The sequence below is a fragment of the Peromyscus eremicus genome, chromosome 8a, assembly GCF_949786415.1.
Source record: "Peromyscus eremicus chromosome 8a, PerEre_H2_v1, whole genome shotgun sequence".
NCBI lineage: Eukaryota > Metazoa > Chordata > Mammalia > Rodentia > Cricetidae > Peromyscus > Peromyscus eremicus.
In genome coordinates, this window is record NC_081423.1 from 77416873 (window position 1) to 77443573 (window position 26701).

Here is a 26701-nt window from a genome sequence, read left to right on the forward strand (position 1 = left end):
GCAGGTCATTCTAGAGAACTCCCCTTCCATTCCCCTGGACTCTTCTCTAAGTGTATCCTTAATCAATAACAAAAATTTGACCCAGACAACCTTAGAAAATAGCATACCATATTTATTTATTTATTTATTTGATGTACTTACCTGTATATATTACTGATGTTTTACCTGTATATATTCTGTGTAAGGGTGTCAGATCCCCTGGAATTGGAGGTACAGACAGTTGTGGGCTGCCAGGTGGGTGCTGGGAATTTAACCTGGGTCCTCTGGAAGAGCAGCCAGTGCTCTTACCTTCTGAGCCATCTCTCCAGCCCTGGCATATCATATTTTATTGGAACACCTCCTAGCTCCAATACATATGGGAGTATGGAGAGAGATGGAACCCTAAATGGCAGTTTCTGTATATGAAACAGAAACTATTATTTGTGTGGACTGTAAGCTCCTTTGGGGTAGGAGAAAAAAATAGGCTGAGATGAAAGGATGCAGGACTTTAAATCAAAATAGTCCATCTCTGTGGCTGAGGATAGACAATTTTCCTCCAGGAGCTAGGCACAGGATCTCCACGAATGCTCTCATCTCAAGTCCATCATGAAAATAACGATGCTACTTTATATTTACCTAGTTGTCCTTTTCAGCTTCCCAGGTGCTGAGCACACCATCTTGCTCAGGATGGGAGCGGTGTGCAACATCAAGGTTTTGTTAAATGAATATGGACTTGCACAGACTTCTGTTAATCCTTAGATTCCCCAAGGGAAGTCTTATTTTTTTATTTTTATTATAACATGTTTTAAATTTTTATTACATGTATTTATTTATTTGTGTGTTTACGTGTGTGCCACGCTTTGCCATGGCATGTATGTGGAGGCCAGAGGACAACTTGGGTATAGCTAGTCTTTCTCTGTCTGTCTGCCAGCTCCCAAACACAACACGGAGACTTATTATTAATTATAAAATTTTGGCCAATAGCTTAGGTTTGTTTTTAGTTAACTCTTATAACTTAAATTAACCCATTTCTATCCATCTACGTGCTGCTCTGAGGCTCATTTACCTCACATAAGTACTGTCCAGCCTGCTTTCCTGCTCACTGCCAGTCTCTGGTGTCTTCGCCCTTCTTCCCAGTGTCCTCTGTGCCTGGAAATCCTGCCTAACTATTGGCCGTTCAGTTTTTATTAAACCAATCAGAGTGACGCATCTTCAGTGTACAAAAAGATTCCGCCATACTCGGGGCAGTCAGTTCTTTTTCTCTACCATGTGGGATCCAGAGACGAAACTCAGGTTATTGGGTTGAGCAGGAGCCACCCAACCCACTGAGGCATCTCACTGGCCCTGGTATCCCAGGCGGGCCTCAATTTCCCCATGTTGAGGAGAATAATCTTGAACTTTGGATCTTCCTGCTTCCATTTTCCCAAGGGCTGGGATTACAAAGCATATGACAGCATGTTTGGCTTTTGTCGTGCTGAGGATCCAACCCAGGGCTTCATGCAATGCTAGGCAAGTACTTTGCCAGCCTAACCCCCGCCCCTGCCTTCCTGGGGTAAGTTTAAATTTTCAAGTTCAAGATGAGCAAACTGGGCTCGGGAGATGAGTCACCAGAAGGCATTTGCCACGCAAGCATGAGGACCAAAGCTTGGATTCCCCCAGAAACCAACATAAAATCAGGTGGGTACGCTTCCAGCTTCTAATCCCAGAATGTGGGAGGCGGAGCCAGGAAACCTCTGGAGCAAGCTGCCTAGCCAGACTAGCTGTCCCGAGAACTCTAAGTTCTGTGAGAGACCCTTCTTCGGTATAAAGTCGGGTGAGTGATCAAGAAAAACAACCAATGTCAACCTTGGGCCTCCACACATGCACACGTGAGCATGTAAGCTCCACACATGTGAGCATGCATTGCATGCACAGACGCCACACACATGGTAAAAGTACTTCATTCATCCAACAGGAGCTTGCTTTTTGGTTTTTAATTATATATTTATTTATTATGTGTGTGTGCATACACATGTGCATGCCATGGCATACGGATGGAGGTCAGCAGACAGCTCCAGGGAGTCAGGTCTCTCCTTCTGCTATATGGGACCGAGGGACTGAACTGAGATGGGGCTAAAGGCTGAAGCAGTCAGTGAGGAGAGGAAGTTTATAGAAACCAGATTTAGTAGAATACTAGAAGTTTTGGAGGTCACACTCAAATTTGGCTCCTAATGCAGAGGAAAGGGATGATCTCACGAGGATCTCATAAATTTGGATGCAAACCCAGCTCCTGTAACGTCCAGTCTCTGCTTTCTGCTTCAGCCGCCCCTGGACTGCCACGTCTAGCAACTCAAGTCCTCCGGGCGGAGGCGGCGCCCTGCAGCTGCAGTACAGCAGCCTGGGCGGCAGAGGGCGCGCCGGCACACGCTAGGGCCGCTCTGGCCCAGCCCTTCTCAGTGGTCGCGGAAGGTGACGTGGACACGGAAGTGGTCGTCGTCGCGGCGGCACCGGTGGGAGCAGGGCCCTGGGCTGGGAGTGCGGCGGGCGAGCGGACGGGCGGCGGAGGCCTCGCAGCGGCGGCGGCGGCGGCGGCGGCTTAAGGCGCAGTCGTGGTCCGTTGGGTGCGAATCCGCCGAGCCCACGAGCGGCTGCTCAGCCCTCTCTCCTGCCCGTCGGAACCCGGGAGCAGGGACCCGCTTAGCCGGCGTCATCATGACCAAGGCCGGTAGCAAGGGCGGGAACCTCCGCGACAAGCTGGACGGCAATGAGCTGGACCTGAGCCTCAGCGACCTGAATGAGGTCCCCGTCAAGGAGCTGGTCAGTACGACCCCACGAGCCCCGGGAGCCCACCTATACTCCTGACGCCGGCCCCTGGCGGGCAGGCCCTTCTCCCAAGCCTCAGTTTCCCGATCTTTTAAAAACTAGGTCTCCGGGGAGGCTGCGGTCGGCCCCAGTGTTCTTATTGCGATGTACACGTGTCACTTTGGCACAGTTCCAAAAGATAGGGAAGCTCTACCTACCCGACCCCTGGGCTCTTTAGAGGCCAGGAGTGAATTTACCCTCGTTTTGGAAGCTCTCACAACGTCCAGCTTCCTGCTGGGCCTTAAAGTGGGGACCCGCGAGAGCGGTGGCTGGATGTGTTCGAGGATGAATGAATGACCTGGTCCCGGGAAGTAGGCCTTCAGAGAGACCTGGGTGTGGCGCCGAACCCAGCTTTTCTAAGACGCCTGCAATCCCAGCTGGCTGTCGCAGCCCGGAGGCTGCCCTCCTTGAAGAAAGTGAAATCACTCCGAAAGACTGGCAAGGTCTCATCCCAGCTGCTCTGAAAGTGTCGGGAATCGCGCTTTACCTTCCATCCTCATTCACCCCCACCCCTGTTCCGAAGTCTAAGGTCCCGGGGACATCCTAGTTCGTTGCCAGTATGGAGCTATATCCTCCATCTGTGGGTTTCCAACTCCGTGCTCCCTAGCCCTGACGTCCCATGTTGGCTTCAGTTTGGATGACCTACACTTTCTTTATTGCCATTAAGGGATCACATTTGCCCTTGTCATTTGGCCTAGTCGTTCCTCCACTGTGGCCGTGTAGTATGGTGGTTTGAATGGCATGCCCAGTTCATATCCCAGCACCCATTGCTCAATAACTGAATGTCCTTGGCAAGTTAACCAACCAACCTTTATGTCTAGATTTCTTCGTTTACAAAATGGTGTTAACGGTTCCCATCTCATACATTTATAAGTATTTAAGTCATAATGTCAAATACTTGGAAGGTAGCAAATGTCAATAGATATAGCTGATGTTTTTCCACTCTGTGATATCCAGAAGTTCTTTTTAGGTGGTCATTTGGACAGTTCAGGTTGGCCTAGGATCCTTAACTGAATGTTCGACTCCTTTCCCACTCTAGGAAGATGGCCAGACTTGTTTGAGTCTGGCCCTAGGACCAGAAACCATATCCTCCAGGCATGTGGTTATTATAGCACATGAAGAAAGGGTCAGTTTTGCAGAGCCTCTCTAGTCCTGGACACCATTGGAAAGTAGAGGCAGGCTGTGAGGGCCTTGCTCCCACTCTGGTGTTCCCTAGCCAGAGCCCTCCTCTGAGAAGGCACTCAGTACCCATACATGTTGGTGGGTGGATGACTGAATGAATGTGTAAATCAAACTGTAGAGCTTTATTAGACCCAGTTCCTGCCCTGAAAACTAATAACAGGGCATTAGAGAAGACTTTTCAAGTGCCCTGGGGGTTTTTGAAGGATCAGTTTTCCGAACTTGGACACTCTATGGTCAGACCCCTCCTCTTGCGGTCTTCCCTGGGTCTTAGTTGACTGGCGTTTTCCTTCTTATCCCTAAGAACATTATACTTTCATGCCTTTCCCCTCCTTGGGGTCTCACTATGACGCCGAGGGTAGTCTTTGACTTGACATCCTCTTGCCTTCTAAATACTGGGATTACAGGCATGTGCCATCCTGCCCCCACCCCTATATATATATATATATATATTTTTTTTTTTTAAGGCCTTTGTAATTGTGAGAACATTCTCTGGAAAATGCTTCATTAGCAGATGTCACTGAATCATTCCAGTTGTTAGTTTGACATGTTTTTCTCATCTCTTTCTAGGCTGCACTCCCAAAGGCCACCGTATTGGATCTGTCCTGCAATAAACTGAGCTCTCTTCCGGTAAGACTGGCAAATACCAGTGAGTTCTGGAGCCCTGAATGTCCTTCATGTTGCCGGGGGTGAAGGGTGGCATAAAGTACAATTTCAGGATAGGTCTGCAGACAGGGTCCAGCTAAATCTGAGGGTATTGGTGGAAGAAGGTGGTTTGTCTCAGAAGTACATTCTTTAGAACAGCGGGCGAGGCAGGGCATAGAAAGGTAAAGTCAGCAGGATGCTGCCGAATCACTTGCCGGGCTCATCTTTTCTCTGCTTTATTTTAGTCTTGACAAAAGTAGTTTACCTCTCTTGCATAAAGGAGCTAGAGACCATTGTGTCTGTTTGCTCTATATTCTGTGGAAAAGTGAACCCTCGTCCCTTGCATCCTGTTTTGTTTTGTGACAAGGTCTTAGGTAGCCCAGGCTGGCCTTGAAACCCCTGACCTTGCTGCTTCCACCTCCTGCATGTTGGGACTGGAGGTGTGTGCCACTGTGCCTGGCTTATTTTGTGGTTTGTTTTTGTTTTGAGACTGTAGACACTGTGTGGCCCAGCCTGACTTCAAACCTGAGCAGTCTTCTCCTGTTTGCTTCCAAAGAGCTGGGACTTCAGGCCTGAGTTCCCACGTTGGGGCCACACATTGTTTGATGAGGAACAAGAAAGACTGTGGTTTGGTGGGATGAGTTACTTGAGATTGCTTTTCTTGTCATGGAGCATACCCAATGTATATCAAGTCCTTTTGATGCTTTTGGAATCCCCCCCCCCTTTTTTTGCATAGAAAACAATGTGTCATTATAACATTTGAACATAAATAATTTTATCCTGCTCATATGCATGCTTCCCATTCTTCCCTTGCTTTGATTTTTCTTGGAGAACTTCTTCCGGTTCTCTTTTTTCTGGAGACAGGGTTTCTCTGTGTACCTCAGGATGGCCTCAGACTCCTGAGTGCTGGGGTTACCGGTGTAATAACACCCAGCTGTTACTTCACCCATGTGGGCATTGGATTCCTTCAGCCTCTCCTCTCCTGAGCAAGGCCACCCTCCTCTGTGGCGGTGCTCCTTTGTCATCAGACTATCCCTCGCTGTCGGTGTTGACTCTTGTACCCTGTACCATGGCCAGTCATACCTTGCTGGATTCCAGGGTAGCCTCTGGTTGGCTCAAGTCTCAGGGGAGGAGTTGAGAAGTTAGCAGTTTCTACATTGGCTCATTAGTCCAGCCCTCTCAGAGTTCTCTTGGGCTTCTCCTGTTGTCAACAACATCTTCTTCCCACAGCTCATTAAAAATGGTTTCTATTCCAGGAAGTATTGTGTATCTAATTAAAGAAGGGTAGCAGCTCCCTGCAGCTTCACAGCTGCTGTCCACTGCGCCCCACAGTCACTCAGCACCCCTTCAGTTCTCGCGTCAGTGAGTCTGTTCTGTTGTCTGTCCTAAGAACTTTGCTTTCACTGTACAGCATGTGCCCACTGGTGTTGAGTCCCCACAGAGCATGAACAGTGCCTCATTAGCTGAGCTGTATTGTCACTGTCACATGGGTGCTCAGCAAAGGGTAATGTCAGGGATTTGAGTCTGGTTTGAGTAGGACAGGTTCTAGGCATTTAGTTACTTGTCCTGACACTCACTGAGCACCTGTGTAAAGTACTGTGCTAGGTGTCACAAAAAACAGAGACTAAGACTTAGTACTCAAGTACTGGCCGTTTTTATAAAAACAGGTATAAGTATGTTTCTTTTCTTTTGGAAGATATTGGGGGCGGGGGATTGAACCCAGGGCCTCATGGATAAGCTATGCCATTTCTGTGTGTGGTGCTAGGAATTGAACTGTGGGCTTTGCAGATGCTGGGCATCACTCCACCACTGAGCTATCCCATAGTCCCATTTGTTGTCTGAGATGAGGTTTGGTTATTCTGCCCAGGCTGGCTCCAACAAAGACTGTACCAGCCTCCCAAGTAGCTAGGAGAACAAGTGTATACTACCATGTGCTGTGAGAAATCTAATGAAAGATGAAGACAGGGCACCGTGGGGGACAGGAAAGGCCCTGTGTCACTCCAGCAGCTGTGTGGAAGATGAGCTCATTTGACAAGATGAAAATGTTTCAAGACAGGGTTTTTCTGTGTAACAGCCTTGGCTGTCCTGGAACTCACTCTGTAGACCAGACTGGCCTCAGACTCACAGAGATCCTCCTGCCTCTGCTTCCTGAGTGGGTTATATGCATTTCTAATGCAGATTTTGTGCTATGCTGCTTTCCAAGCTTGTCTAGGTAATTACTGTAATAGTATATGCTCTTTCCATTGTCATTTGAAGAGAAGGAGCTGGCAAACGTTGGGATTTACACAGAGATACTCTTGACTTGGGAGTTCCTACACCTTTACCAATGTGTGTGAGCCCTGGGCCTAAGTCTTCTTTCTCTGGGTCCTAGTCGGATTTCTGTGGCCTCACACATCTGGTGAAGCTGGACCTCAGCAAGAACAAGCTGCAGCAGCTGCCCGCAGACTTTGGTCGCCTGGTCAACCTTCAGCATTTGGATCTCCTCAACAACAGGCTGGTCACCCTGCCTGTCAGCTTTGCTCAGCTCAAGGTAATATGCACCAGGGTTGCCCAGCCAAGTGTGGTCAAGAGCTCAGGGACTATGGGAGCATGACCCTGAGCAGAAGAGGGGACCAGAAATGCCACCTGGTTGGCCCTGCCTCAGCTGGCTGTTCTCTTAGTGGAACATAGAGTTTTCTTCTAGCTCCTTTTGTTCTACTTTGAGGGAGTTTGTGTGAACTCAGGCTTAGCCAGCCTCTTTTCCTGTGTCTGTAGAACCTGAAGTGGCTGGATCTGAAAGACAATCCCCTGGATCCTGTCCTGGCCAAGGTGGCAGGAGATTGCTTGGATGAGAAGCAGTGTAAGCAGTGTGCAAACAAGGTAGGTGTGAAGCTCCCAGGGGGCTCGCTCACATTCTCCCCTGGGACTTGCCTCTCCCTCTTCTTGTTTATCCTCCCAAGGAGGGTGCCAACAGCTCCGTGTTATTAAAGCAGCAGCGGGTCTCGGTGAGACGAGTCTGACAGGGAGAGGTCTGTGCTGCTGTGGTTACTTAGTGTTTATTATTATTTCAAAAGATTTAAGTATGTGCCTGCATGAGTTTATGTGGACCATGTACTTGCAGGTGCTCACATAGGCCATGTAAGAGGGCATTGGACCCAGAGTTACAAGCATTGAGAACTGCCTGATATGGATGCTGGGAACTGAACCCAGCTCCTGCAAGACAGCAAAAGCTCCTAACCACTGAGCCCTGGTGCATTTATTTTACAAGTAGTGGGGCCATCTTCTCTACTGCATACATTCTTTCTTCAGAGACCACTCATGCTCCAATCTGGCATTGTGTTGACAGTCGTTTTGTTTATTAGCTTATTTTTTAAATGTTATCTTTTTTTTTTTAAAGAGTTTATTTTTGTTTTATGTGTATATGTGTTTTGCCTGCATGTATATGCACCACATGCAGCCCTGGTGCCGGAAGAGCCAGCAAAAGGTGTTGCATTGGACTTAAAACCAGTTAGTTGTAAGCTGCCTAAATTAGAAGCTGAACCCGGCTCCTCTGCAAGAGCAGCTAGTGCTCTTAACTGCTGAGTCATCTCGCCAGCCTCTTTATTTACTAGGTTTTAAATCTATGCATTTGTGTGTGGCTGCCAGAGGCCGACATTGGTTACATCCTCAGGAATGCTGTTCACATCTTGAGAAAGGGTCTGTCCTTGACCAATTAGGCGAGATTGGCTGTCCAGTGAGATGCAGAGATCCTCTTGTTCCCACCTCGGTAGCACTGGGATTGCAGGTGTGTGCCACTAAGCCCGGTGTTCTCACTGAGTGCTGAGGATCAAACCCAGGTCCACATGCTTACAGGCAAGCCTTTTCACTACCTAAGCCATCTCTCAGCTTCAGCAGTTGTTTTCTAGGACATAGTCCTATGCCCTAGCTTTAGTGGGGTTAAAGCTATGACTTTTCTGAGGCAGCAGTTTGGCCAATAAAAAAGTTAGGATTGAAGGCCAGCAAGGTGGGTCGATGGGTAAAGGCACTTAGTGTTGAGATCGATGACCTGAGTCCCATCCCCAGGACCCAATGGTGGAGGGAAAGAACTGACTCCCAAGTTGTCCTCTCACCTCCACATGCACACGCCTGGGCACATGCACATCTCTCCTCCTCCCCTCACACAGTAAATAAACCTTTGAAAAGGGGTTAAGAGGCAGGAGGGAGGACTGAGACGACCAAGCAGTGGAGAGCACATGCTCTTCTTGCAGAACACTCGGGTTTGATTTCCAGCACTCACACTGGCTGATCAAGTGGGATCTGATACCTCTGGCCTCCCTAGGCACTTACTCTCCCTTCCTCTCCTCCCCTCCCCTCCCCTGCCCTCCCCTCCCCTCCCTCCTCCTCCTCCTCCTCCTTTCTCTCTCTCTCTCTCTCTCTCTCTCTCTCTCTCTCTCTCTCTCTCTCTCTCTCTCTCTCTCTCATACACACAAACATTTTTTTCTCCCCCAAGACGGTTTCTCTGTGTAGTCCTGGCTGTCTTGGAACTGGCTTTGTAGGCCAGGCTGGCCTTGAACTCAAAGATCCGCCTGCCTCTGCCTCCTGAGTGCTGGGATTAAAGGTGTGCACCAACATGCCCAGCTTTAAATCTTTTGAAAAGGGGTTTAAGGTTTAAAAGTTTATAGCTCATGTCCCGACAAGAGAGTGAGGAACCAGAGACATTTGTGCAAGACAGACCTTCCTGGTGACCAGTTTCCTTGATGATCCCTTACCTTGCTCATTGAGAGCAGCACTGTGCCCTCAATAATGCCCACTCTGGCAGTGGAACACCACTTCAGCTGAGCACCAAACGGCTTACTATGTCTGGGTGCTGTGGGAACAAGATAGACTTAGCTGTATTTCAGTTAATATAAGCTAAATGTATGGGAGAGGTCTCCTTTGTGAGCCTAAAAAGCAATGGCCTCCCCCCATCTACTCAGGGTTTATATAATCTCACCATCATTGTTACAAGAAACCAAGCTGAAAGGTAACATAACCAGGCAAGGCAACATAGGAAGCTAAGGCTCACATGGTCTGTGAATCCTGTTGTGAAAACTTGGTGTTAAGGAGCAATCTCAGTTCTGAAGACTGACAGTGGCCACTATTTCTCTGCCCTACATGCTTTACACATGTGTCTTATAGTCTTTATGACCTGGGAAGTGGCTGTTTCCCTTTTTTCTGACCTGTGAAATCTCAGTGTACATGCACCATTCATCTCTCCATGCATGCAGCAGATAATGTCAGATGGTATAGAATTGATCATCCAGAGGGGACTGTGGTAGGTTGCTTGCCTAGTGTGCATGAAGCTTTGGGTTTGAGATCTCTAGGACAGCATACAACCGAGTATGGTGGTGCAAGGCCATAATCCCAGCACTTGTGATGAGGCAGGAGGATCAGAAATTCAAAGTCATTCTTGTCTATGTAGTGTGTCTGAAGCCAGCCTGATTGACACCCGTTGATAGTTCATAGCTTATGGCCACAGAAGTAGTTTGCCTTTAGTGTGGAGGCCCCTGTGCTCACACATTCTTCCAGACGTGCTCCAGGTAGCGCAGTGCATTGTGGATGGTAACTAAAGCCACAGTCCTTGACAGCACCGGCATGGCTGCCCTGGCTGCAGCCCCTTCAGGTGCTGTAGAGGAGTGGCTTGGGGAGTCAGAGTAAGGTCGGAAGTTTCTAGAACAGCATCTGCCCCTAGGAACTTACTTTAGGGGAGTCTCTCTCATTTCTGATCGTTTCTGATGGACCTTGAAGCCAGGGTAAGAGTGGACGTGTCAGAGCCAGCCCCACACTTGCTTCGTTAGTGTCCGGTGTGCAGGGAGACCGGACCTTTGGACTCTTGGGCTCTCCTCACCATCGTGTCCGCCCATCCTCCGGTGCTGCAGTTCCTTGTTGGGTAGCCATTTTTATAAATTGGATTCCCTTGGGAGGTGCTGGTAGGTCCAAGTCCTGGGTTAGCAGTTTGTGGCTTCAAACCAGGCTGTGGGAGAGGGTTCTGCAGGCCGGCTGTGGAACCCCTCTTGGCATGAGTGCGTGTGAGCTTGAGGTTTCCTAGAACTGAGTTATGCTGGAATACTCAGATCTGACCTGAGGGGCCTTCTGCTGTGTTACTTTAGTTCAAGTTTTCCTTGTCCTCTTTATCCATGCAGTAAAAATGACGTGATTAGCAGCAGTGTTTATTGAGTGCCCATCATGCTGCAGAATGCTGAGTGGCCAGAGCAAGTTACCACAGTAGGCCAGAGAAGCATATGTTATCTCTGGCTTCCAGATCAGAAAACTTGCTGAGATCACACAGTATGATAGAGTTTAGATTGCCAGGAGCTCTGAGTTACACCCATGGAACACCAGCTTCTAAAATTACAAGACTACCAAAATAAAACAAAAACAAAAGCCAGGTGGTGGGGCAGACCTGTAATCCCAGCACTGCAGAGGCAGGTGAATCTTTATGAGTTCAAGGACAGCCTGATCTACAGAGCTAGTTCTAGGATAGCCAGGGCTACACAGAGAAACCCTGTCTTGAGGAAAAAAAATTACGGGACTGAGGGGGATGGGTAGCTCAGTAGTAGAGCATGTGTTTAATATGTAGAAGCTCTACAAAAACAAATAAATAGAAATGATAAAAGGATTTTGGCTCCTCCTCTGTGTCCACAGTGAGAACATTTGCGACTCGTTCAGTTAGAGGTCGTCATCCATGAGTTGAGCCTGAGAATTGGGGGCCCTGGGTACTGATGACAGTGGGCAGTGTTTGGGCCTTTCTCCTGGAGCTGTCTTCTGCTCAGGGGGTCAGTGCTCAGACCTCCGTTGTGCTACTTTGTGCTGTGTGCCCTGGGCACATCAGTCTGTCTGGATTTTCTTCCTTTTGTAATAGAGAGTCAGGTGGGTCTAGGGCCTTCACAGTCACACCTAGCCTAGGAACAGAACAGTGCCTGCCAGTGGCTTAGCTGGTGTGCTGGCTCATGCCTGTCAGGACTGCCACAAATGCAGGGCTAGCCTGGGATACTTACTGATCATTACTTTATCTCAAGAAACCCAAACCAACAAGAAACCAGAGGGAATTATAGTGTATGAACAGGAACAGGCTAAGGGCCTGTGTTAGCCAAAGGAGAGGGGTCAGGAGAACATGGTGAAGGAATGCTGTCTCCCTGGGGACAACAGGGAGCCACTGGATGAATTATGCGAACTGTGAGGGTCGTGTGAACGACAGAACTTTTCATAGATTCTAGTTGGTGTAGTGTTTTACCGGAAGCTTTTTTCTGACAGTCTTATGAACTGGACTCGTGACTCTTCTGCAATGAAGTATTTAAGATACAAAGATAGGATTATCTCCATTGGCTCTGTCCCACCTTCGGGGCCCGATAGTCTAGGATCCTGAAATGAACAGTCGCTTTCTTGAGTCCTGAACAGACATGGGCTGTGAAGACTGCTACCTGCGCGCTCAGAGCCTCTTCTCTCCTGCAGGTGTTACAGCACATGAAGGCCGTGCAGGCAGATCAGGAACGAGAGCGACAGCGCCGGCTGGAAGTGGAGCGAGGTGGGTGGCCATCCTCCTAGTCACCTTCCCTGTCCTTAGCCAGCCAGCAGTCCTAGGCTTCCGGAACAGGATCTATAGGAGGACGCTCAAAGGGGGCAGGGGCATAGGCAGTAGAGTGGCCTCCCTGTTACCTGATACCTTTCTCCATCCAGGCTTCTCTGTAGTGCTCCACAGTCAACAAGCAACTGCTTATCATGTCTCTGCTTTGAGGTGGCCATCCTCTGAGGGTGAAAGGACCCCTTCAGCATAGCTGGAGCCAGACGTGTGGGCACACACCTCTAATGTCACTATTTAGGAGGTTGAGGGAGGAAGATCACTGAATTCAGTGACAGCCTGGGCTGCAAAACAAGACCCTCATCTCAGAAGGCAAAACCCAAAATAAAGAACCAATGAGACAAAAACCCAGGTAAAGCCCCACAAACAAAACAAATCACTAGAGCAGACCCATCTCCGTTTCCAAACCCCCAGTATGAAACCTTCCCTATAGGAGGAAACTCCTTGGAGTTTTCAAGCCTGAGGTTGCACAGACATCTGTGATTCTTTCTGCTGTTCTCGGTCTGTTAGCTAGTCCTCCGTGTGACTCCTCACCATCCTGTGGAACCACATGCCTTCTGCCTTGTCTTCACGACTGTGCCCTCGCCACACATCTATCTTCTACCTCTCAGCTCAGGGTCTTTTTTAAACATGTTAGATACTGCTACGGTGTGCTTCAAACTCTTTCTTGGCTTTCCATTGAATCTAGAATGGCATCCCAAGTTAGTGAGGTGTGAGGTGGCCAGCAGACCCACTGTGACCAAGGCCAGTCTCCTCCTCCACACAGAGGCAAGCATGCCGTTAAATTAGCCTGTGCACACTTTCTTTGACAGCACATAGACCACAGATTAGCCATTCCTTTGCCTAGACACACTTAACTGAAGTTCCAGGATGGCCAGAGCTATAGAGAAGAGACCCTGCCTCAACAAACCAAACCAAACCAACAAAAACCCCAAACCAACTTCAACAACAAACAAGGAAATGAAGTTGGGGTGGGGATTAGGCAGGTGGAAGTAGGTCTGGGAGGAGTTAAGAGGAGTAGGGTGAATATGATCAAAATACTTTAGATGAAATTCTCAAAGAATTAATAAAAAGTATGTACTTATTTATTATGGGGTCTCATTATGTAGCCCTGCTGGAACTCACTATGTAGACCAGGGTGACCTCAAACTCAAAAAGATCTGCCTGCTTCTGTCTCTGGAATGCTGGGATTAAAGTTTTGCACCACCATACCTGTCCTAAGATACTATTTTTCCAAAGACAGCAAACAGACTGGAGAGATGGTTCTGTGGTTACAAGCACTGGCTGCCCTTCTAGAGCAGCTGAGTTTCATTCCCAGCACCCTGTGGTGGCTCACAACCATCTGTTATTCAGTTCCAGGGGACCTGACACCCTCTGGCTTCCACAGGCATTGTGTGCACATGATGTACAGACATACATGCAGGCAAAACACCTATACACATAAAACTAAAGATAAGCTTTAAAGAAAGAAAACAATGCGACCATTAGAACTTGCCCTGTTTTCTTCCCTCTGCATTTTAGTCTTGACTGGCTGGCTGACTTCTAAGCTGCAGTGGGAGAAAGGATGTGTACAGTATTGACTACTGGCAGTCCCTGAACTCACCATGCAGGAGTTACAACTGTCCTTGCTGTAGGCATGACTGCCATGGCAAGACAACTCACTCCTGCTATGTCCACTCCTTGCCAGCACCAGGTCCCAAGAAGCTGGGTGTGGCCTGTTCTTGGCATTCTCTGTGCCCAGCTGGAACACCAATTGTTCGCATGGAAAGGAACAGTGGGAAGCTACTGTCCTGATGGGGCTACTGTTCAGCTCCGTTATGGATCTCCTAGGCTTTCAAGCCCTAAAAGGGCATTAAGCCACCATTTTGTGGTATTCTGACTTTGGAAACATGTATTTCAGGCTTCTAAATGGCTAATTTAAAAATGCATTTTTAGAACCAATAATTTGGAAGTGGGATGCTTCCTGTAAGCACACATGAGCTGTAAAGTCAACCTGAGCAAATGTTGTGTTGAGTAGATTCTTTGTGAATTAAGTTGGTGTAATTCTTTAGAAAGATTGTACTGGCTAAAGTCCTGACATGAGCTCACCTCACCATCCTCCTCCCTGGTCCACGTTCATCCCACCAATACCTCCACTATAGCTCGTTCCCCTTCTGTACATTTTTACAATTTTTTGTGGGAGTCGTTCTCCAGGCTGGTCTGAAACTGAAGGCCTACGATCCCCCACCCTCAGCCTTCTGACGATTTAGTTATTTTCTGTGTGTGCCCATAGGACACATGTGGGGGTAAGAGGACAACTTGTGAGAGTCTGCTCTCTCCTATATGGGACCTAGGGGTAAAACTCAGGTCATCAGGGGCTGGACAGATGGCTCATTGGTTAAGAACACTGGCTGCTCTTCCAGAGGTCCTGAGTTCAATTCCCAGCAACCACATGGTGGCTCACAACCGTCTATAGTGAGATCTTATGCTCTCTTTGCTTGTAGCCAGGAGGAGTCTCTTAATAAGACTCAGTAAACCCTGAGAGAAACTTCATTTTTAAAGGGAAACTTGCTTGGCCCAGGATGGTCTTCACCTCACTGTGTCGCTGAGGGTGGCCTGGACCAGGTGATCCTCTGCCTCAGCTGGGAGTACATTTTTCATAGATTTTCCCTGTAGAGCCCAATCTAGCCTCAAACTCATAATCCCACACACCCCTCCGCATCTCTCCCACCCTGAGTGCTGGGATTATAGACCTGTGCTCCTGCACCTGGATTCTCAGTGTCTGTGTGAGCCATGGCATAGGGGAAAAGGCGGATGAAGCCACACTTCATCACTGGCGGCAAGCTGCTGGGGGTTGTGTGTGTGAGAGGAGTCATGCTCTGCATATTGTGTTGTAGAGGCAGAGAAGAAGCGGGAGGCCAAGCAGCAGGCTAAGGAGGCAAAGGAGCGCGAGCTGCGGAAGCGGGAGAAGGCAGAGGAGAAGGAGCGTCGGCGAAAGGAGTACGATGCCCAGAAGGCTTCCAAGCGGGAGCAGGAGAAGAAGCCCAAGAAGGAGACAAATCAGGCCCCAAGTAGGTTTGCTTTTCGTCGACAGCGTGCAGCAGGGGAGGAATGGTGGTTTGTACTCCTGTGCTTGTTCGTCCTTGCCTTGAGCAGGTCACCTAAGGTCACTACTGCCTGTTTGCCAGCAGGGGAAGAAGTGAGAAAACACTCATACAGTTCTTGCCTAAATTGGGCATGGTGGTACTTGGGAGGTAGAGGCAGGGAGATTTCTACATTCAAGGCCGGCTTGGTCTGCAGATCAAGTTCAGGACAGCTGGAGTGACGTAGTAAGACCCTGTTTCCAAACCAACATAAACCAATTCCCCCACCTTTTTCTCCCTAAAATTCTCAAGCATTTTCTTATTATAAATGTAATGTGTGAAGCTGGGCATGTTGACACACATTCGTAACCTTAACACTAGGGAAGTAGAGGCAGGAGGGTTGTGAGTTTGAGCCCAGGCTGGGCTACAGTGAGAACTTATCTCAAAAACAAAAAAGGGAAATTAATAGATGATCATGGGGCGGGGTGCATCTTAGCAAACAGCAGCCGCACATGACCATCCCTTGTTGGGAGTGGTTGCATTTGTAATGTGGTATGCTTTACCCTCTGAGCTTATCGTTTTTAGGGGGTAGGATGGGGTTTGAGACAGGGTTTCTTTCTCTCTGTAGCCCTTGCTGTCTTGGAACTCATTTTGCAGATCAGGCTAGCCTTGTACCTGGAAATCTGCCTGCCTCTGCCTCCCAAGTGCTGGGATTAAAGCCATGCACTACCATGCCCGGCTCCTGAGCTTATGTTTTGAGAAAAGGTCTTGAAGTGTAGCCTAGGTTAGCTTTGAGTTTGTGATCCTCCTGCTTCAGCCTCCAGAGTGTTGGGATTAGAGGCATGAGCTAATACAACTGGCCAAGCTTTTCTGTTTTTAGAGATAGGCATTATTTCGCCCCAGATTTTGTGCATAGTTTTTCCTTTGGAGACCGTTGCACCATAGCAGACTGACCTCAAACTTCTTGTGATGTTTCAGGCTCCTGAGTGCTGGGATTACAGACCTGTGCCACCACACCTAGTTTACACATATTATATAATAGTGACATTTCTGATGTTAGTAGTTTGGACCCATCCCCCTAAGTGGATGGCAGTCTACCCCTTCTGAACACCCCGATGAGCTTCCTGTGATCCTGAGGGCCCCAAACCATCTGTCTCCCTGTTACTAAAGAGAATGGAAGACCCTGGGAACTGAGTTACAGAAGGCAACAGGATGAATCCCATCTTCAGATGTAGTATGTAGTTCATAGGGCTCTCAATAGCAGGAGAGTTAGCTCTCATTTAGATGTTCCTAAAACATCTGCTCGGGACTTGAGAAGGGAGTGGATCTGCATGGATTATAGAGCTGCTCTCTACAAACTGACTTATTTTGTCCCTCCAGAATCTAAGTCTGGCTCTCGTCCTCGCAAGCCACCACCCCGGAAACACACACGCTCCTGGGTTGTGCTGAAGGTGTTGCTGCTCTTGCTGCTAATGTGTGTGGCAGGAGGGCTGGTTGCATGCCGGATGACAGGGCTGCAGCACCAGCCCCTCTGCAACAGCGTGAACACCGTCTACGACAATGCTGTCCAGGGCCTGCGCCATCATGAGATCCTCCAGTGGGTCCTCCAGACCGACTCCCAGCAGTGAGCTTGTCCTCAGCACCGCTGCCTCCCAGCCTTGGAGCTTGGATTCCTATGGAATTGGGTTCTGCTGGACACAACCTCTTTTTAGCGTCAGACCTACCTGCCATCATCAAATGGCTGCTGATTGGCACTTGAGACCTCCCCTTTGTAGGACTTCTTTGTTCCTTAGTCAGGGTTCCCTGGTGGAATGAGGAGAAATGGAGAGGGGAGGAAGAGTTACCTGCATGCCTAAAGGAATAGGCTTAGGGGTGGGGAGAGAGAAGGCCTACGTTTTCTAGTCACACCAAGCTGTGTAAGGCAAGGTTCCTTTCTACTAAATGGTCAGCTGTCACTACATTTATACTTTTGTATGTCAAAGCCTTTCTTTCATTCCTTCCTGGGTAACCAGGACAGATTGGAGGGCAGTGTGTTACTGGGGACTAGGAATACTTGGATAAATCTAGCCTAAGGTGGGAGGGTGGAGTAATGTTTCCTTAAAGATCTCAGACATTTCAACATTTTAGGAACGTACAAAATGCCCGGCTGTGAAGGTGACTTCACTGCCATTGGTCCACTGTAACACAGAGGACCAATGGCAGAGCAGAGGAAGCTGTCCATGACTTGCCTACAGTGTTCTAGCTGGTCTAAAGCAGACCCACCTCTCACTCCACTTCTCTTCCTCTCCCTGATGTCATTTGGCCTCCTTTATAATACCCAAGAGAATGAACTCTCACTAGAATTGTCTTAGCCAAAGTGAGTCTTTCATAATAGACAAGGCCTGCTACCCACAAGTAGATCTCATACCGTCAGGGTCCTGGGAAGCTCCTGTGGAATTTTGCCTCAACTTAAATGGCTTCCACAAAATGGCAGTTGGCCAGTCTCCCCACCTCAGTTTAGAGCATTAACTCCCTGGTGGTCTGGAAGCAGAGGCAGATCTCTGCAAAAGCTGCTCGGGGACAGTTCCACTAGTACTTGGTGTGGTGAAATACCTCAGAGGCAGCCTAGAAACTTGACTTCCAAGAAGCAGGTCTAGAGGTGATCTGGACCTGTAACAGAAGGGAAGGCAGTAGAAAAGTGGGAGCCAAAGGGAAACAGAGTCACAGGGTGGTGCTGTAGAGTGGTACACTTACACAATTAAACGTTAGCACAAACCAGGGCAGCACCACCCGCCTTCCTGCTGCTACCGAACGCATTTTTGCTCCCCTTTCCCTTGTCTCTTCACAGCAGCTGGATGAAGGGTCAGAAACAACTGTGTCTCGGTGCTTATTTGCTAGAAACTCCCAATTGCAAGCTCCTTGACTCTTCCCCTAAGGGACCAAGTTCTGTTATAGTTCAGAGAGTATCCTAGTGGCCCATCTGGATAGGTCTGTCACTCAAAACTGTCCTGACACTGGAAGAAAGGCCTTTGTTTTCTCCTCCCCAGTTAGCTCTGCCGTGTAGGTCCACATCTTACTCAGAATCACTACACATTCCTTTAGTCTTCCTCCAAGCTCCAGAGCCATTGGTACAAATGCTTTATTGATAAAGTACATACTACACATGGTGACATCATGAAAACAGAAGTCAGCCGAGTCCTAGTTCCCTGGCTGGTTGAGGCAGCTCAGTGGCTGAGCCTAGTCAAGCCAACCCGCAGGCAAGAGTTCACTCTGACTTCGAGATTTGATGCTTATTCTTTGGATTTCTACAATTATTAAATCTGTGTCTGAGTGGTCTGCCTTTCTCCTCTGTGTTGGGAGGGTCGACTGGGGCAGCATGGGGTGGTCGGTTGTCCACGGCTTCTGGTTTGCAGGGAGAGGACCAGTAAATGCTGGTCAAGTAGATTCAAGTGTCTCAGCCTTCTCTGTTCCCACAAGGAGACTCAATCCCTAACTGTACCTAGGGCGTACTTCTGGCCCCTCTCTGCTGTCAGGGTCAAGGTTGGGGAAACAGGCTGTTGCTGAGGGGTGTCAGTCAACACTGTCTAAGATGAGATCTGGTTGCAGTGTGGTCATCTGAAGGTAGATCCGCCTGGATAGTTCTGGCCCAACACGGCGGGAGGTGGCTGTCACACCTTCTCCACGGCGTACCTGTATGTCAGCCAGCAAATTCTGGCATTCTTGCTCGGAAAAACACCGCTGATACGCCTGAAAGTGGTAAATGACCCCTCAGTCCCATACCACCCATCCACGGCCATCCCTTGGTTCCAGAGCCAGGATAAGAGGATAGTCAGGTCAGTTTAAGGCAGGGGAACCTGTCCTTCCTCAGGCCAGACAACCCACACTGCTGACCTACATTCTTGGCCCCTCAACAAAACCTCCCTCAGGCACTTTGGAGAGTCAGGCCACCCATAGCAGTATACCTGCACCAGGAGCTGTGGTGAGGGATAGGTATCCACAATAGCACTGGCCATTTCCAAACTGACTCGGTTCAGCTGCTGGATCTGCCTCCTCCAGACGAGTGCGAGTCCCCTACCAGCTGGGTCCACTTTCATCCCTCCAGCCCAGTCTTTCTCCAGGCAGAAGGTAAAGCTGGTTTGATCCCGGAGCTTCCTGCAAGAGCACCATTGGGAACCTAAGTTCCTCCCTCCTACTTATTTGTCCCGTCAACTGTGGACTGAAAAGTTCTCCGGTGACCTGGAGGTAGACTCAGTGTTACAGCAGGCCAGTTTGAGTCTTCCTTCTCAAGCACCGTGTTGGTTGAAGGTTCCCTTAAAAATTGCATTTAGTTGGGGGTGGGGTGGGGTGGGGCTGAGGGCTCAGCAGTTAAGATTCCTGACTGCTCTCCCAGCACTCATGGCAGCTCACTACCACCCGACTCCAACTCCAAAGGCTCTGGTGCCCCCTTCTGCCTGCCTTGGGCACTGCACACGTGTCATGCACACATGCAGGCAAAACCTCCATACACATGAAAAGAAAATTGCATCTGGGGCCTCAGGGCATGAGTGAGTGGGTAAAGTGCTCGCTGCATCTGGAACCCCAGACCTACAGAGGGTTATGGGATATGGAGACAGATCCCTGGAGTCACAGGCCAGCTGTCCCTACATACGCAGTGGCAAAGGAGTTCCTGCATTTCCGGTAAGGGCCTGTACCTGAGGTTATTGCTCACACTCTCATACATGTGCATACACACATATACACATGCAGAAAGATTAAAAAACAACCCCTGCCTGCATCTAGTCCTTTTCACTAGAGAAGGTATTGGGGTTTTTTCCCTGATGTGGAGGCACAGGGGACTGAGAATTGGGCAATTTGAAATCTGTTTCTGGTTCTCACTTGCTGGAGGCTTAGATGACTCAATTAGTTCTCAGTTCCCTCAATATAAAATAAAGCACCTGGACAGGGCTGTCTCTGAGGTCCCTGAGTTTTCAGTTCTGACTTGGATCACTCAGGATCTGACCTGAATGAATCCTAGTAGTCCAGCATCAACTTATACAATAGACTTACATCTAAGTTAAAGAGAGTATTTTTATAAAGGGCTGGAATTGAGGTCTTTATTTTATATGTATTTGCCTCCATGTATATATGTGTATCACTTACTTGCCTGGCGTCCTCACAGGCCAGAAGTGTTAGATCCCTTGGAACTGGACTTACAGACAGTTGTGAGCTGCCATGTGGATGCTGGGAACAGTCTGGGTCCTGTACAAGAGCAGCAAGTGTTCTTAACCTCTGAGCCATCTCTCCAGCTCCCTAGATTTGAAGCTTTTGCCAAGAATCTCCAGCTTAAGATAGGCTTCTGCCTAAAAACAGACACTGGGCCAGTGGCAGTTTAGGAGAAGGGCATATTTTCTCTGGCTGCAAGAACCAAGGGAAAAGCATGACCTGGCGTGGGCAGAGGGTGGAGGTGGGGAGGCTAGCCAGGTCACTCACTTGAAGGGAGCTTCAGCTACAGCCTTTGTAAATGCACAGGTGAAGTCAGCCAGCTCTTTCCAGCTCTGCACCATCCGAACCTGGGCTTCTGTGTGTAGCTGCAGATCCACCAAAGCCTAGGAACCCAAAGGCAACAATAAACTATAATACACTAGAAGAGTGGAAAGACTGGTCGGAAGTCTTCTCAATGTTCACTAAAGCTGCACTCAACCTCTTGGCTCTATTTATCCCTTTCCTACTCAATCCAAGGGAGACAAGTGCTCGTGTGCCTTTTATTTGGTCTCAGTTGGAAACCTCGTTAGATAACCAGTGAGCACTCACCTGACCCGGGCAACAGGATTCCTTACCTCTTCCATGTCTACCCTGGACATCATGAGCCTTGTGCTAGACTCTTGTTTCTTCTGCTGCTTCTCTTTGGCCTGTTTATTTGCCATTCCTGATTTTCTTCTCCTTGGAGGATTCTGAGCCCTGGAACAGCAGCCCCCAACTGAGCCAGGCAAGTGTTGCGAGATAATTGACCAGCATAGCCCACGCTTGACAGGGTCACCATCTTGCAGAACACCTCGTAGCCAGGGTGAATAAGCTTCCTCTTGATAAACCATGAACTGCCCCTTTAAGGCCTATATCTATAGGGCATATCCATACCTGAAGCATTTCTCCTGGTCCACAATCACCAGTGACAATGCTTTCCCTGTCCTTGCTGTGACATCAGTTACAAAGCCCCGAAGTGTCTCCTTCCCTTTCTCAGTGCTGCCCGGACTTCCCTGCATAGTGGCAGAAAGGGCATTAACATTGGCTCCTTGGGAAGAGGCTGGCACCATTCCATGCCTCAGTTCTACTCCCTGGCCCCGCACACCTGCTCTAAGTTGTTGACCATGGACATGAAGGCCTCTGCCAGGAGCAACACCAGGATGGTCGGCTCTTCCACCCAGTCTTTTCCATCCTGCAAAAGACCCGAGAACACAGCAAAGGGCAGGTCAGCAGCTGTGGTACCTGTGGGTGGGCTGGATCTGGGTGAATGGCCCTATGGAATATAGCCTTTCCTTCTTGGATGATGTCATGGTGGCAAGAAAAACTACCTGTGATCCAGTCCCTCCCCCTCAACTGTTTGTTCAGGCCTGGTGCACTGCATCTCAGGGACAGAATATGAACAGGGTGGGTAAGGTGATCCAGTGGCTAAAAGTACTTGCCACACAAGTCTGGTGACTGGAGTTCGATGCCTGGAACCCATGTAAAAGTGGAAGGAGAGAAGTGATGCCACAGAGTTGTCCTCTGACCTCCACACATGCACCACGGCACATACACATGTACACAACAATAACACATTTTTAAAGCTGAGAGTGGTGGCACACACCGTTAATCCCAGCTCTCAGGAGGCATTGGTAGGGAGATCTCTGTGAGTTCGAGGCCAGCCTGGTCTACATAGAGAGTTCCAGGTCACTCAGGGCTACACAGAGAAACCCTGTCTCAAAAATAAACTAAATTAAAAAACGAGAATAAGAAAGGATTGCCAGGCATGGTGACGAATGCCTTTAATCTCAGCACTTGGGAGGCAGAGGCAGGTGGATTTGAGTTTAAGGCCAGCCAGGACTACATAGAGAGACCCTATCTTAGAACAAAAAAGGAGGGGGCATTGGTGCTGGGTATGTAGCTCAAGTAGAGTGTTTACTTAGTACACATGAAGCCCTGAGCTCCATCCCCAGCAGCACCAGGGAGAAAAGATAAAAAAGAAAACCTTCATCAGACCAAGGGCTCAGTCAAAGCCAAGGTGCTTCAGGGCCAACCACCCCACAGTAACAGGGTGCTGAAGAGTGACTGGGAGCAAGACTTGGGCAGTTTTCTCATGGTCCCTAGAATCCAAATGCAAGACTCCTAACATAGCAGGGTGCAAGTGGGGAGCTCTGGGGTCGAGTTCCAGCTGTGACCCGGAAGCAGGCATTCAGCTTTTCTGATCCCATGTCTCTGTCTGGGAAGTGTGGAGATTTCAGCCTTCAGGACAGCTGTGATCGGAAGAGGAGAGAATGTGCAAAGTGTCTTCAAAGACAAACTGCTCTGAAGACAAGAGGTTTCGTTGTTTGTTTCTGAGACAGGGCCTCAATACATAGTGGCCTGATCATTATATACAAACCAGGCTGATTTCAAACTCAGAGATGCACCTGCTTCTGTCTCCGAAGTGCTGGAATTAAAGGTGTGTGCCACCATGCCCAGCTATGAATACAGTTTTGCTAATAATACAAGTTAAATGTGTAGGTGACTGTCCTAAGTTACTGAGAGAGCTATGAGGGACAAAGGAGAGGGAGACAAACATCTTAATGTTTCGTTTCTAAACTCTTGAAGGGTAGAGTGTCTGGATTCACAGATAGCGGGGATGATGGGAACAGTCAGTACAGCACCGTGAGATCCCGGGCTGGAGGATGAATATGTGCCCTAAGCCTACCAGATGCTAGTGCCAGGTGACCTCACTTAGACCCTCCAACAGGGAAAAGTGATGTTACCAGTGGCCTCACTCCACAACAGGCAACTGAAGTACAAAGACGTGTGATAAACTGCAGGGTCTGGCAGTCAAGCCAGGATTTAAACACAGTTGCTCCCATCCCCAAGTCCAGTTAGAGAACTAGGGAGGCACACAAATTCTCTTCCCCTGTCCCACTCTGCTTAACTACACTTAGACATCACAGGATCCCCAGGCCCCTGGGCTCCCAGCTAGGAACCCGAGTGGTACACTAGAGGGGGAGAGAATGAACCCTGCCTGTTCATTTCCCGTCATAGTGTGGGCCCTCTCATTCTTCTGGATTCTGCTCGCCACTTCCTCCCCTCATCCCTTCAGACTTGGGGACAGTAACAGCTGAGTCACTCAGTCTCAACCAGGGGCAGTGCGGCAGTCCTAGAGGGTGAAGGGGCAGGAGAGTCTCCAGCCAGAAGCTCGTACCTCTACCAGCTCTATCCTCCTCCTCCAAGTGATACTTTGAGGCACGGCCTGGGCTTCAATCACGCAGCTGCACTCCAAAGACTGCAGTGCTCCCAGGAGCTGGCCCCCACCTTCCATCTGTAAAAGCACTGCAATAGATTGGAAAGGACTGATCATGGGGGAGTCCAGAACACAGACAACCGGGCTCAGGGGGGAGCTGGAATATGGGAGAACCTGGGTCCAGCACCACCACAATATGCTTCAGGCATTCCTCCGGCCTCTGGGCTTTCAGCCTATCGACCATCGCTGTCTTCTTTTTCTTCTCGTGCGGCCTTGGGGTGTTTTCCTTCCTGCTTGCTTGGCTTGGCTGCCAGCATCCCTGAGAACCTCTTTTCTGGACCTTCTGACTACGCTTGGTTCTCTTCTGAGGTAGAGGGACGTCGGGAATTGTTTTAGTTACTGCCAACTCGCTGCGGGTAGACTGGTGATCTGGAAGCTGATGGCATAGACTGTCTATGACAGAGTCCCCGTCATTTGCTGGGCTCTTCTCTAAGGCACTGCGCAGAGGAACGTCAGCAGGGATCTTTGGAAATGGCTGCTTTTTCCAGTCACATGGTCCACTTGTATTATTTTGATGATCCAAAACAGTTTTAAGTGAGGAGCTAGAGTGCTCAGTGCTCAGCTGCTTGTGTGTCAAAAACTTACACGTGATCCGCTCGGCCAGGGGGACAAATACATCTTCATCCTCACTTCCACTGCTTAGCACTCTGACTGGCCCTGCTTGTGTGGGAGCTTCAGCTGCATCTAGGACAGACGGTGGATCTTCCAAGCCGGGTGACAGAGGACAGGAGGCCTCAGAATCTGAGGTGACCACCACTACATTCTCCCTCTGAGGCTGATTCCTGTCAGCTGAAGGTGGTTCCTTCTTCAGAAAGGCAAATGTGGGCAATTCCTCAGAATCACTCTCCGTGGAAAGCATGGAGAGGGATGGCTTTCTTAGAGCCATCAACACACGTTATCACATTAATTGCCTAAAAGGAGAGAGCAGACATATATGAGAGCATTCAAGCTGGTCCGCTAGAGGTGGCCAAGCTTTATGAAGATAACTACGTTAAGAGAATCAGAGAAATAGGGCGTGCTCCAACACATTCAATCTGGAACTCGAAATGGACACACTGGTACGCCAACAAGATCCCCACTTCAAAACCTTTCTAGGTCATGGTGAGTTATGATCAAAATATGGTTACTATTACAAAACTTTAATGGGAATACTAACAAAACACAATACTAGCCCCTTGCTGATCTCTGCATTCAACACAGTTTTCTGTTTTGTCTTTTTGAGAGTCTCATGTAGCTCAGGCTTGAATTCATGTAGCTGAGAATGACTGTGAACTGATCTCTCCGCCTCTCACTCACAAGTGCTAGGATTACAAGTATGCACAATCATTCCTGATTTGACATGGAGATCATTAAAAATGATCTAAAAATATTTGTGTTTGTGTGTGGGCGTGTGCATACCCCAGCCCATATCTGGCAATCAGAGGACTTGCAGGAAGTTGGTTTTGTCTTTCCACAATGTGAGCCCTGGGGATTGAACCCATGTCATCAGGCTCGGCAGCAAGCACCTCTGAGCCATTTCCCTAGCCCCTAACATGGAGATCTTTACAAAAACAAACAAAACAAAATCAAGAACGTGCTGGTGCTGCAGATAGCGGTTAAGAGTTTGTACTGCTCTTACAGAGGACCAAGTCCAGTTCCCGGCCCCCACACTGGACAGCTCTCACAACCACCTGTCATTTCAGCTCCAGGAAGATCTAACGCCCTCTTCTGGCCTCCAGATGCATCAAATAAAAATCCATGAATTTTACAAACACATAGGTTAAGAAGATGGCTCAACAAGCAAAGACGCATGTCACCTAGGCTGCTAACCTGAGTTCAGTCCCCAGAACTGACATGGTGGAAGGAGAACTGACGCCCAAAAGTTGTCCTCTGATCTCCACATGCATACCTGAGTGTGCTTGTGTGCATACACATACACACAGTGAAGAAAAAATAATAATTCACATAATTACTTTTTATTTTAATCCACATTTATAAGTCCCAGAAATAGTATATATTATTTAAAATATAGTGTAGGAGTTGGAATAGTAGTTCAGTGGTAGAGTGCTTTCTTAGCATGTATAGAGTCAAGCATGAGTTTAATCCCCATCATTACACTTAGCAGGTAAACAAATAAATCACTCATACAGATTAATGAGGTCTAGTAATGTTTGTATTGTTAACCATTACCATCATCTAATTCCAGAAAGCCTTCACCACCACGAAAAGAAATCCTATTAAAAACTGGGCATGCTGGTGCACAACTGCAATCCCCCCTCTTGGGAGGAAGATACAGGAGGATACTTTGAGTTCAAGAACAGCCTACATGCCGGGTGGTGGTGGCGCACACCTTTAATCCCAGCACTCGGGAGGCAGAGGCAGGCAGATCTCTGTGAGTTCGAGGCCAGCCTGGTCTACAAAGTGAGTTCTCTGTGTAGTTTTGGTGCCTGTCCTGGATCTCGCTCTCTAGACCAGGCTGGCCTCGAACTCACAGAGATACGCCTGGCTCTGCCTGCGGAGTGCTGGGATACAAGGCATGCAAATATTTTAAATGGGTATGTTTTCACACTTCCCGTGAGTATACTAACGCCTGCCTGGAACTGCTGGGTTACATGAGTCATTCTTTCAGTAAATAATTATTGTGACCTAGGATAATCCTTGAAACCTTCTTGGATCTCAGTTTCTTTAACACAATACCAATAATTTAGGTTTGTAGGAATTAAATGAAATTGTGCATCTTCAACCAGTTTAGCACAGAATCTGGCTGAGCCTCATCCTGGTCCCTCCCTAGGCTCCGGGTGACTCCCGCAGTGGGACAGACGTCCATGCCGGCCATCTCCCCGCCTCTGAGGCCAGCGGTCCATTGCAGAAGCCCCCAGAGATACCTGCCACAAACCCCAGGAGATCAGCGCTCACCTGCTACTGCTCCCGCCACTGTTTGAACTGTACGCAGGATCCGGAAGT

The 26701-nt window shown here is 48.8% G+C and overlaps 2 protein-coding genes and 1 long non-coding RNA gene across 3 annotated transcripts; 1 reads left to right on the top strand and 2 right to left on the bottom strand.

Annotated features, from left to right (window-relative positions):
• The first annotated feature begins 2463 nt into the window (after positions 1 to 2463).
• Lrrc59 (leucine rich repeat containing 59) lies at positions 2464 to 17242 on the top strand. Its single transcript, XM_059271571.1, has 7 exons — positions 2464 to 2775; positions 4570 to 4629; positions 7016 to 7174; positions 7399 to 7503; positions 12094 to 12166; positions 15097 to 15270; positions 16663 to 17242. Exons 1-7 carry the CDS (start codon positions 2671 to 2673, stop codon positions 16908 to 16910), a joined length of 924 nt encoding a protein of 307 aa, XP_059127554.1. The 5' UTR covers positions 2464 to 2670; the 3' UTR covers positions 16911 to 17242.
• LOC131917607 (uncharacterized) lies at positions 11179 to 17462 on the bottom strand. The gene is made up of 2 exons (XR_009380709.1): positions 17007 to 17462; positions 11179 to 12387 (listed from the first exon to the last, which is right to left on the bottom strand). It is a non-coding gene; the product is annotated as an uncharacterized LOC131917607 (long non-coding RNA).
• Positions 17463 to 18384: 922 nt separating this feature from the next.
• Eme1 (essential meiotic structure-specific endonuclease 1) lies at positions 18385 to 26697 on the bottom strand. The gene is made up of 9 exons (XM_059271572.1): positions 26654 to 26697; positions 23873 to 24669; positions 23660 to 23787; positions 21587 to 21673; positions 21376 to 21494; positions 21078 to 21198; positions 20731 to 20846; positions 19224 to 19413; positions 18385 to 19008 (listed from the first exon to the last, which is right to left on the bottom strand). The coding sequence occupies exons 2-9, from the start codon at positions 24642 to 24644 to the stop codon at positions 18832 to 18834; spliced, it is 1710 nt and encodes a 569-aa protein (XP_059127555.1). The 5' UTR covers positions 24645 to 24669; positions 26654 to 26697; the 3' UTR covers positions 18385 to 18831.
• Between the last annotated feature and the right edge of the window lie 4 nt (positions 26698 to 26701).